Below are 11,956 nucleotides of genomic sequence, written 5' to 3' on the forward strand. Positions count from 1 at the left end.
TATTTAACGAGTGGTTTTCAAAGTGTGGGTTAGGATAACCTGGGAGGCCACAGGACACTGAGTGTGAGAGTCAAATATGATTTTTATTTTCATCATGATGTTTAAAAACACAAATGAATGACTGACATTAGACAGCTCAATATATTAAAAAAGTACCAATATATTTTCTATTTAACTGAATATACCTTTTAAATCATCAAATTTGGCAATACAATGTAATTTAAAAACATAATTTTAGAAATGAATGTGATTATGTCACTTTGTGTTTGAAAGTAAAAATGTAAAATAATTACATATATTTTACGGAGGTCAAGAGGTCGCCATTACTTGTAAAGTTCAGGAACCTCTGGGTTGAACTGGTTTGGATTTTGAGCGCGTCATGTTGTCATGCTACCACTAGGAGTCGCCAAACTAAAACTTTTTATATCTCTGCACTTTTCTCCCTCCGTTTATTTGCTTTCTTAGTTAAAATGAGTTTTTAAAACCTTGTTTCATATTTGTTCTCAGTGTTGTGAAGCATTTTAACACTGTTTTCCTCTGCAGGCTCAGTTGAGGTATCTCGCAGGAGTCCTGTGGCCTCCTGGCTCTGCGCCATGCTGTACTGCTTCGGCAGCTACATCCTGGCAGACATCATGCTCGGGAGCAGCCCACTCGACTATTTCCAGTACAACAGCCACATCCTGCTGGCCTCAGCCGTCTGGTGAGAGCACACTCATCATCTACAGATGATAGTTTATACAAGTTAGAGGATTTATCCGTTAATATTCAGGTTTTTAAGGGTGCATTCACACCAACCGCTGTATTTGAACTCCAGACCGACTCTCTGATTTGGACCAAAAAAGTGAATTCTAGTCCATGTAAAAACTTCAGTATCAGTTTGGTTGAAGTGAACTCTGATGCAGTGTGAATGCATATGTGAATGCAAGTGCTCCAAAAGCAGGAAGTGGACTACAGCGCAGGACATTCTGGGTAAATGTAACCAAAACATACATGCTAATCTAGCGCTAGCGGGAGAAATGGCTCGTGGACAAAAGTGAAATAATACAACCACTAAAATTGTGTTTGTTTCCATTTTGAGAAGGAAGTTGCGCTCAGTGTCTTAATCTGAGGTTTTCATGTCGTTTCCTTCAGTGGTTCTTGTCGCAGCGCCCCCCACAGGCGAGGAGGGGAACAGGATTTTCAAAGAGTTCAGATTGTTTGACACAGTGCAGTTTGAAATAGAACAAAATCTTTTTGGTCTCATTTCTGGTGTAAATATCTTGGTACGCTTGAAATAAAACAAAACTAAATTGCAAGTAACTTTTCAGCAAGATAGAGAAGCTCGTTTTAAGTTAATAATTCCTTAATATTGATGAAAAAGTTCTAGTTCCACCGGCTGATTGTTTCCCTTATAACGTGGGAAGAGAAATGTCTTGTTAGAAGTGAAACAACCTGCGAAGCTCCAAAGGTTCTTCTCAGTTAGTTTTGTCTCATTTAAAGTGAACCAAGATATTTGCACCAGAAACGAGACCAGAACTCCTTGGAGATATTTTGTGTTTTTCAGTGCTGGTGCCGTTGGTGACTCTCCTCTGTTAAACCTGAACAGGTACCTCATCTTTTACTGCCCCCTGAACCTCTTCTATAAGTGTGTGGCCTTCCTGCCGGTCAAGCTGGTGTTGGTGGCTCTGAAGGAGGTCGTCCGCACCCGTAAGATCGCCGCCGGCGTCCACCACGCCCACCACGCCTACCACCATGGCTACTTCATCATGGTGATCGTTGGATACGTCAAAGGTCAGTCAAAGGCAATTTAACAGATGTGTTTAAATTACATTTTCTGAGTTTAGCACCTCTTTAGATCCAGATTAAAACAGGATTAGTTCATAGTTTACAGTTTAAATATTTTGAACTGAAGTCTAAAAATGAACAATTACTTGTACATTTTTAAAGGACAGTTTAAAGCGAGTAAAATGCTTGAATTTCAATTAGGAAAGTGCTTAATTTATTCCTCCATTTAAGTCTAACAAGGCCAAAATTTGGAAAACATTATTTACTGTTGAATGTGCCAGATTAAAAGTACCTTTTGAAAATAAAATTTTTCAAATTTCTGTGTTAAAAACTGTTTTTATTGCTCTGATGTAGTATGTCTTTAGATGACATGTTTTCATTTGCTATATGTGGAAATTCAACATAATCAACAGGAAAAATCCTTGTACACGTCAGACTGTGTGATGTAAAGAGTTTCACTTCAGTTAGTTTCAGTACTGGGTCCAAATCTGAAGCATGATGTCACAGTTCTTCACTTTTCTGACTAAATTCACCATTTTCACATATTTTCCAGTTGGTTTTATATGAAAGCAGAAAAACTACAAATGTTAAAATGTGATCGCTTCAGAGTGTAGAAATAAAAGCAAATTTTTATAGGATTATTTGTCGAGTTTTTATCTGTGGCCTGTTTATTTATTGTGATTTTTGCCGTCCGTGCTCATCAGTCCTCTTTCTTGTCAACAACAACTAGTGTTAAGTATTTATTCCATCTGCTCTCGTCTCTGCTGTCCAGGCTGATGATAAAGAGGACAAAACAGACCTTTTCTCTCTTGTCCTAATTTTTTTCATGCTATTTTTATCCTTTCAGGGTCTGGAGTGGCTCTTATTTCCAATTTTGAGCAGCTGCTGCGCGGTGTGTGGAGGCCCGAGACTAATGAGATCCTCAACATGTCATTGTAAGTGAGAGTGAAAACTTCTACTGTCTTTTTAATTTTAAGCAGTGTATAAATATAGCTTTCACTCACCTCAAACTGCACTTTAAAAAAAAGTAATAAGCATTTTTAAATTAGTTTTGTTTCATATTTGGGTTTCATCTACTTCTAAAAAAAAACTACCCAACTGTTCCTGTAGCAATAACTTCATGTTTTCTGGTGTCTCGAAATTGTTTCGAAAATAGAAGGGCACTGCGCCGTTACCTAGCAACCCCAGCCCCGTTACCTAGCAACCCCAGCCCCGTTGCCTAGCAACCTAAGCGGAACTCCATAATGATTGGTCAGCTGGTTTACAGCTTCATGCTGCTGGAAAAGGCAAAGTGTTTTGATGCTGACTTACTATCCAGAAAATTAGGTTATTATAATTCACTAAAACTAACGAAATATCGAAAACTGATAGAGAAGACATTTTCATAAACTGAAATAAAAACGATAATTAATGGGAAAAAACCACAAATAACTGGATCTATGCTGTGCATTTATAAAACTAAAACATGCTGGAATTATAAATATAACATTCTTCATTGAATGAATTAGTTTATTAGCTTCTCAAACTGATGTGAAATCTTAAGAGTTTTTCCCCAAACACAAGCAGTTTATGTCAAATTATGGCACTCCATAATCCTCCGGGCAGCGCTTATGCTAGTCTTCAAAATGGCAGCCGGGAGAAAACACCAGAGTCAGTCAGTAGTTCAACAGTAACTGAATACTTTTTTTTTCTGGAAATTATGTCTTCTGTTGAGTATTCATTTCCCAATCACTGTATACATAATCACAATACTTCTGAACCTAAAACGGAACCAAAGTCTGAAAAAACTAAAACTACTACAACTAATAAAAACTAAATATTCAACTAATAACTTACACAAGCTAGCAAACACTAAATTAACTCAATTAGGAAAACAAAAATTCACAATGAAATAAAAACAGTGGAAAACCGAAAACTATTAAAACCCTGCCAGAAACCAGTTGGTGCATCCTTGTTGGTTGTGCAGGAGGCTCCACTTCTTCTTTTCAAATGTGTACGGTTGTATGATTGTTCAAGGAAGCATAATAATTTTTGTAGGTTGATGAAACATTTTCTCAGCTTTTCTTTGCTCTCGGCAGCCCGACTAAAGCCAGCTTGTACGGAGCGATTCTGTTCACCCTGCAAGAGTCCCACTGGATGCCAGTATCCAAGAGCGCCCTCATCCTCGTCTTCACCCTCTTCATGGCCACGACGAAGGTAAAACCCTCACCAGAAACCAGGATATCACATTACGTACGGCCAGAGGCGAGTAGAGTAGCCAAAGATTATTCTCAAGTAGGAGTAGCACTACTTCAACATACTTTTACGAAAGTAAAAGTAAAAAGTAGCCGTCCAAGACAAAAAACACAAACACATTAACTAAACACAAGTCAAAAGTGGAATCATCCAGTCAGGGATGTCTCAGGAATCCACCTCTTCCATTTTGTTAATGCTGTTGTGTTTAGTGAATTGTTGAAATAGTTTGCACTTCAGGGTTACCGTACATATCTGTCAGAGGTGGGCAGAGTACCCAAACATTATACTCAAGTCAGAGTAGCACTGCAACATATTTTTACTAAATTAAAAGTAAAAAGTAGCCATACAAGAAATTACTCAATAAGAGGAAAAACGTATTTGGTAAAAAGTCTATTGAAGTATTGAGTAACTGATCAAATATCAATAATTTAATATTTAAAAATTACATCATCAGACGGACCAAAATATAAAGTTAAGCGGAAATATTTACATTTTATAGACCAAAATGACAAGAATTCATATAAGTAACCAAAATCAGGCAAAAGAAAATGTTTCCAAATCGGTTTCCATCAATAAAAAACTAAACTTTAACAGAAACTGCAGGTGTGTGTCTGGCGAANCTTTAACAGAAACTGCAGGTGTGTGTCTGGCGAAGTTTTGGTTAAAACATGTTTGTTTTTCATTCAGTGGGCAGAAAATCCAGAAAATTTACTCAAGTAAGAGCAGAAATACTTCATAATAAAATCACTCAAGTAAAAGTAAAAAGTACAACCAAGTGAAAAAGTATATTTTTAAAAATGTTATTCAAGTAAATGTAACTGGTTGCTACCCAACTTGATTAGGTTAATGGTCTGTAACTAAGTAGCAGGTGAACAGATTGACACCAACCTGAAGCGAGAGTTCAGATAAAGCTGAAGTTGTGGGTGTTTTGTCCTCCAGGTGGTGATGACGGCCCGCCACTCTCACGGCTCCCCCTTCAGCCTCGTCGAGTCCTGGACGTGCCACCTGCTGTTCGGCTCTCCTCTGGGCGGCGGCGAGGAGGACAACCATCATCCTCCCGCCGGCGCCGCTCCGTCTTCACCGCTCAAAAGCAAAGAGGAGCTGAGCGAAGGCGCTCGCAAGAGGAAGGTCAAGAAAGCCGAGTAAGACGAGGCTCTGGTGAAACTGCATCGGACTTGATGCCGCCCGACTTCCCCTTCCTTCCATAAGGACAGGAGCAGTTTGATCTCTGCCCGGACGAGACCCTTTTTATTGGAGCAACATGGTGCTTTTTGCATTTTACAAAGCTGGAGGACTGTAAATACCAAGGCAAACGTTTCACACAGCAGCCAAACCTGGACTCAATTATGAGTCTGGGAGAATCTGCACCCTGCCCAGCGCTGCTTGGTGACCCAGCGGCGGTTCAGGAGCCACATGGCAACAAGGCCATGGTGCCGCATCCATACTTTTATTCCTTAGAACTGTATGGAGCTAAATTTGGGCCATAAAGTTTATTCAAAAGAATAACAAAACTAACTGAAAAAAGGCTTGAAACAAAAAAATATTTAAACGGAACAATTATTTGAAACTGAAAAAAATGAAACAAAAAAAGATATGAAACCAAAATAAAATATTTAAACTGAAAGAAAAAAAAGATTTCAAACTGAAAAAAATGAAACTCAAAAACACTGAATCTGAAAAATAGTTTTGAACATTTTCTTCAGTTTCACATCCTTCATTTTCAGTTTGAAATCTTTGTTTTCAGTTTCAATTTATTTTCCAATTTCAAATAGTTTTTTCATTTTCATTTATCTTCAGTTTCAAAGTTTTTTTTTTAGTTTCAAAATAATTTCAGTTTCAATTATTTTTCTTTTGAACAAAACTTTACGGCCCCATTTTAGCTCCATAGAATTGGTCAACTTTTGTTATTCAGAAAGAAACAAAAAAGAACAAATTTATTCAACTCTCCATCAGAAATTAAAGGTGTTATGGAGGTTAACATTCTTCCTGTTTTCTGAGACGAAAGCAAATTTCTATGAATAAATGAAATCAAGAGAAATATTGTGTTATGGTGTTTTTTTGTTCGCAAGGGAGAAAACAACTATTACTAATTGATTAATAGTGTCAGTGTAATATTTTGAATTTCCAGCCTGAGGTTTAACTTTTGGAGATTGTCCATCTTTGATTATGGTGCCTCCTTACTGACTCAGTGATTTTTGATAAACACACTGATTGTTCTGCAGTTCAAGAGATTTCTTGAAAACCGTTCATTGACTAAGTGTGCATTCACACCAGCCAGGTTTAGTTCACTTTAATCCAGTTTGTTTGCCTAGAACATCTGGTTCGTTTGGGGAGGTTTGAATGTGTAATCAACCCCCCCCAAAAAAAAAAAACTCTAAAGGTGTTTTCACACCTGACAGTCTGGGAGATTTGGTTCAATTTGGGATCAAAGTTGTAACATTTGTTAAATTGATGTGATTTTCTCGGTCAACCCAACCAAACCAATTGAAAAACCTGTTCTCCTTCTCGCCTGTGGGGGCGCTGCATCAAGAGCCACTGAATGAAACGACACAAAAAGACGCTAGCTTTACCCAGAATGCCATGCACTGTTGTAGTTCACTTCCTTCTTTGGAGCGGTCTCCGGTTTGCTTGTCGTTGATATTTAAACCACACTATGGTTGACTTCAACCAAACCGAGATCGAGGTTTGTAGTTCACTTTAGATTTTGATTAGCATTCACACCTCCCCAAACAAACCGGACTTTCTGCACAAATGAACTGGAGTTGGATTAAAGTGGACTAAACAAGATTTCTCTTTTCTCTTTCGCCGAAGAGAAAATAGAAATCCTCCAACTGCTAAAATCTGACGCTGCTCTCTTTTTGTTTACATTTTGTAAAGAAGGAAGTTGCGCTGAGTGTCTTTAGAGGTTTTTGTGTCGTTTCCTTCAGTAGGCTGCAGCGCCCCCACAGGCCACGAGGGGAACAGGTTGCTTAAAGGGTTTGGTTGGTTTGACTCTGAGCAGAGACAGAACCACAGCAGCTGGACGCGGATCAGATGAGGAAGTTTTGGTTCCAATCAAACCGAGTCTAACAGACTAACGGGTGTGAAAACACCCTTAAATTGGGGAAACTGGTATTATCCCAGTCTGTATTTGGACTGTGGATTTAATACAAAAGGGTAAAATCGGGACAAAAATCAGCATAAAAAAGTCTTTTTGTGCAAACTGGATCTTCTTATTTGTTCACTAATTTAGCTTTTTATCACCGTCTACGAAACTGCAACATTTAAATGTTATTTTTGTCCGTAAAGTTAAATCACAGTCAAACCACGGCGTTGTTACCTTTTGGTTTGTGTGCGTTGTGCAGAATCAGTTTTTTTTCTCTCCATCTCCTGGAGCTTTAGAGGAAGGGCTGGAGGTATAACTCAGGAACGGAGGATGGGGCAGAGAGCAGGGGAGGGACATAAAGTCAGGCTAACGGGAGGAGCGCCGAGTCCAGGAAAGGACAGCGAAGACGAAGCTGCTCCCATCATGCTGCGGTTTGTAGCGCTGACCTGCGTCCTCTGCATGGGAGGAAACCTCGTAACGGGACAGAGGGGTAAACCCATCCTGCTTCATATTTAATATTCAGTTTGCAGTTGTTGCTTATTGTTTTTAGAATATTAGTTCTAAAAACTAATATTTTTAGAACTAATTAAAAGTCAACAAACTTTGACGAAGCTAAATAAAGAAGCTAAATCTACATGTTTAACCTAAAGTGCTGCATTATTATCATCATGTAAACAAACAAACATTTTAATGAAGACATGTGGATATTTCCTGCACGTTTCAAATTCTCTCAATAATTAGTTGTAAATAATTGCTATGAGGCTCCAGAAACAGTGATTTACTTGCGTCTCTTTCTGCTGTGGAATCCAGTCGGCAAACAGAGCCGCTCCTGATGAGAGGAACATGTTTCCTGTTCTTCGCTCTCAGGAGGGTCCAGCTTTCATCCTGATCATCTGCTGGTCAGGAAGGGAAACGCTGAACACGGGATGCAACAACTCACCACACTTCAGCAATACCTGCCTTAGCATTCACCATAACGCAGCGCAATTTGAAAATAAATTAGCTTAATTGAAACACGGCAAGTTTTAAAAAACATTTCTTCATAAATGTTTTTATCTTGCGCTAGGATGAGGATTTTTTTTAGGTGCATCACAACTGGTTTATTTTGCATAACTGCAATGCAAATACTCTTGAATCACACAAGTCATATGATCAGCAACCTGATGTTACTACTGCTGGAGACGATGAAGGAGACGACAGGAAGTGGCAGGAGGATGATGGTGTGACGTGTTTTAATGACTTAATTTGCGGTTTCTTATTTCACAATTGCACTTTTTTTTTTTTTTACTTTAGCAGAATATTGAGGCCAAGAGTCACACCGATATACAGTGTACAAAAAATAACTTATTATATTACACTCAGTGTAACGTAATGACATTGTGTGTAATGTTTATTACACTTAATAATGGTAAATATAAAATATAATTTTTCAATAAAATATCACAAAATCCAATTAAGATAATATAAAATGGCATTTAAACTTTTCAGTTAAACACTTTGTAAGAAGAGTTTTAAATTCGTTTGTGGGAATAAATGGTCAGTTTTAATGTTACTGTTTTCAACTTTTCATCTTCTGTATTTTAATGTTTCGCACATTTATTGTAACTTTTATTTCACTAATCGGTACTGATAACAACTGGGTTATCAATAAAGAAAAATAGGCCTTAGATCTGTTGGCAGTCATAAAAAGTGAAGAAAAACATTTCTGCAAACTGAAACTTGAACTTTAATAAGCTCTTCTTAGCAGGTTAATTTAGAATAAACCTGGACACATGAAAAGCCAGAGTCTTTCTACCACAGTCCATTTGTTGACACTTTTGGACTCCCACTGCTTTTCATTCGTGTATGTGCGGCTTGGCTGGAAAATGCGGCTTCCAGAAAATCTTCTATCGTCTCCATATCTGGAAAATCACTTTTGGAGCCAGAGACAAAACATTTCAGACTTCAGTGGATGAATGAGCTGTTTCAAAAGAAAGATCTGTGGACTTTAAAATCATGTTTTAAGACCGCTACAGATTGTTAGTCCCAGACTAACAAAGTGTCTATTTGAAAAAGAAAAACTGGAAAGTGAACTCAAAGTGTTTTCAATTTAAAAATTCCCCTTTGTTTTTAACATTTTGCACATTTCTGATGACTTTTATAACCAATGGAGTAGCAAACTTTTCAAAAACATTTAAGGGATGTAGGCATATATAATTCAAGTGTATTAAGTTTTCCTGTGTTTTTCCTGAATCCTGCTGTTTGGTTTTGTAATTTCTGACATTTCCTGAAGTATTTTAACCTGGTTGTGATCTGATTGGATGAAAACAATCTGTCATTTTTTTGGTGGTGTGGTTCAGTTACCTATGCTTTGCAATTTCTTGTGTGTTACCAACGTACTTTGCATAGTTTTGGTATTCTTTGAGTTCCGTAGATGAGGAGCAGGAACATTAGAACGTGTCAGATGTTAATTTAGCGTGTCTGAAATATAAACGCTCGAAACCACAAATTGTCTGATATATGCGCTCACATCAGTTTCACTGCATATTCTGACAAACGCCACAAAAATGCAGTTTTAGAAGCAAAGCTGCATAAAAGTGAGAATTTTAACAATTTCACCATATTATTACACTGAATGTTAGCAAAATATTCTGAGAAAACATGTTTTCCATTTGTTAAAGGCCAGGTTGATTTGATATAAACCCCCGAATAAAACCCAAGGCAAGGTCAAAAAAAAAAAAAAAAAAGCTTAACAGAAATGTGAAATGTTTGCCCAGAGCTGCTTTGTAAGCCGTTTTGATGTTTGTGTAAGACTGAACAGACGCCGCCTGAGAAATTTCAGGCTTACATGACTGAATCCTCAAGCGGCCAGAGTTAGGCTGTCAAGCAGAGCTTCCTGACTGTTAACACCAGGAGAAACGTACACAGCCGTGACCGCAGAGGCAGTAAATCTGAAGAAAGACGGGCCGTTTTCAGAGGCTCCACCATTTGTTCACAAAGAGCCGTGATGTTGACACAGCTGATGCATCAGGAGGTAAAATCCGCCCCCTCAGGTCTTTCAGGTCTTCCTGTTGGCACAGCGGCCCGTCAGCCTGTCCAGCTGGCAGAGCCAGAGGTATTTCTAGGAACTGACAAATACAAAAAACTCACTTGGCAACAGCAGGAACAAAAAACAACATGTTTTACTGTCCAATAAATTGAGACTTGGAAGACAAACTGATGGTTAGACTTTTAGTTTCAGTTATTTTTTGTCTTGATTGTTGATTTATATTTTGTTTTTTTATTTCTTGCCATCTTATTTTGTGTTTCTGGTTTATTTTGTTAAATTATTGTTTCTATTTTCTGTTTATTATTAATTTACTATTAAATTTCTCAGCTTGAAAACTCAAAAGTTTGCTAGAAAAAAACATCAAATTTTGAGATTAATAGAATTTTTTTAGAAAAAAATGAAATTTTCAAGTTTCAAAAGTCTAAAATGTTCAAAAATTTTGAAGTTGAAATTTTTAGCTTTCGAAACTGAAATTTTCAAGTTTTTTTTGTTAGAACATTTCTGAGATTGACCTCAGAAATGTACTTTTTTCTCCCCATAATGAGAAAAATTATGGGGAGAAATAACTTTCTCCCCATAAATGGGGGAGAAAATTGGCATAGTTAGTTGCCATCATAACTATGTGTTAAGATCTGAAAAAGTTTAAATGAAGGGGTGTTAATGTTTTATGGACTGCAGCTGATGTGTTTTCTGTCTGCACCAGATGGAGAAATCATCAGTCAGATTAAGATGACAAACCTCGCTTTGGCTGAGATTAAAGAGCTGCTGAAGCAACAGGTAAACCTCATTCACTGTCCTAAAAATGTTGCATTCATTTACTGCTGATGACTGAAGATGGGTTCATTAACACTGAATTCTATGGAGCTAAATCAGGGCCATAAAGTTTGTTCAAAGAAAAAAAAATTAAAACTGAAAAAAAAAAAAAGAAATTAAAGATTTGAAACCGAGAACAATTATATGAAATGTTCAAAACGACTTTTCAGATTCAAGGTTTTTTTTTTTTTTAGTTTTGAACAAAGTCCAAAGTCTTTTGAAAAAACTTTATGGCCCCATTTTAGTTCCATACCTAAACTGTGTCTGGATTACACCAAAAGTGTTGTTTACATTAAAGGAGCAGCTGATGTTAATTTAATCAGTCGATTTGTTGTTTATTACAGGTCAGAGAAATAGTGTTTCTGAAGAACACAGTGATGGAGTGTGAAGCCTGTGGTGAGTTAGTCAAATTAAATAATAACGATGTTTATACTAAAATATTCAAGATTAAGAGTCAACATGTCTGCACGTACTTTGATAAATGGATGAAGGAATGGATGGATGAACAAAGTCAAAAAGATGAATGGATGAACAGATGTTTGGTTGGATGTTGATTGTAAGTTTCGTTGGTTGGATGTTTGGCTCCCCTCCACAGCAGTAATGTTCAGATGATGGTTGGTTGGTTGGATGTTTGATTGGTTATATGTTTGGTTGGATGTGAGGATGGTTGGTTGGTTGGTTGGCTGATTGGCTGGTTGGTTGGTTTGGGTTTGGTTGGATGTTGATTGTATGTTTCGTTGGTTGGATGTTTGGCTCCCCTCCACAGCAGTAATGTTCAGATGATGGTTGGTTGGTTGGATGTTTGATTGGTTATATGTTTGGTTGGATGTGAGGATGGTTGGTTGGTTGGTTGGCTGATTGGCTGGTTGGGTGGTTTGTGGTTGGGTGGATGTTGATTGTATGTTTCGTTGGTTGGATGTTGGGCTCCCCTCCACAGCAGTAATGTTCAGATGATGGTTGGTTGGTTGGATGTTTGATTGGTTATATGTTTGGTTGGATGTGAGGATGGTTGGTTGGTTGGTTGGCTGATT

The 11,956-nt window shown here is 37.7% G+C and overlaps 2 protein-coding genes across 4 annotated transcripts in view; both read left to right on the forward strand.

Moving 5' to 3' along the window:
• Window positions 1-5,523, forward strand: part of tmem38a (transmembrane protein 38A) — a 9,929-nt gene extending 4,406 nt beyond the window's left edge. The window contains exons 2-6 of the mRNA XM_007574790.2: window positions 544-700; window positions 1,586-1,770; window positions 2,612-2,699; window positions 3,843-3,960; window positions 4,939-5,523. Coding sequence (XP_007574852.1) covers window positions 544-700; window positions 1,586-1,770; window positions 2,612-2,699; window positions 3,843-3,960; window positions 4,939-5,145 — 755 coding nt within the window. The 3' untranslated portion in view covers window positions 5,146-5,523. The remainder of the gene's footprint in view (window positions 1-543; window positions 701-1,585; window positions 1,771-2,611; window positions 2,700-3,842; window positions 3,961-4,938) is intronic.
• Window positions 5,524-7,399: 1,876 nt separating this feature from the next.
• comp (cartilage oligomeric matrix protein) overlaps window positions 7,400-11,956 on the forward strand; it is a 16,751-nt gene continuing 12,194 nt past the window's right edge. For all 3 annotated transcript variants that reach the window (XM_007574791.2, XM_016662167.1, XM_007574792.2), the window contains exons 1-3: window positions 7,400-7,574; window positions 10,816-10,889; window positions 11,270-11,321. In XM_007574791.2, the coding sequence (XP_007574853.2) occupies window positions 7,415-7,574; window positions 10,816-10,889; window positions 11,270-11,321 (286 nt within the window). In that variant the 5' untranslated portion in view covers window positions 7,400-7,414. The remainder of the gene's footprint in view (window positions 7,575-10,815; window positions 10,890-11,269; window positions 11,322-11,956) is intronic.

This window comes from Poecilia formosa, unplaced genomic scaffold (genome assembly GCF_000485575.1).
Source record: "Poecilia formosa unplaced genomic scaffold, Poecilia_formosa-5.1.2 Scaffold361, whole genome shotgun sequence".
NCBI lineage: Eukaryota > Metazoa > Chordata > Actinopteri > Cyprinodontiformes > Poeciliidae > Poecilia > Poecilia formosa.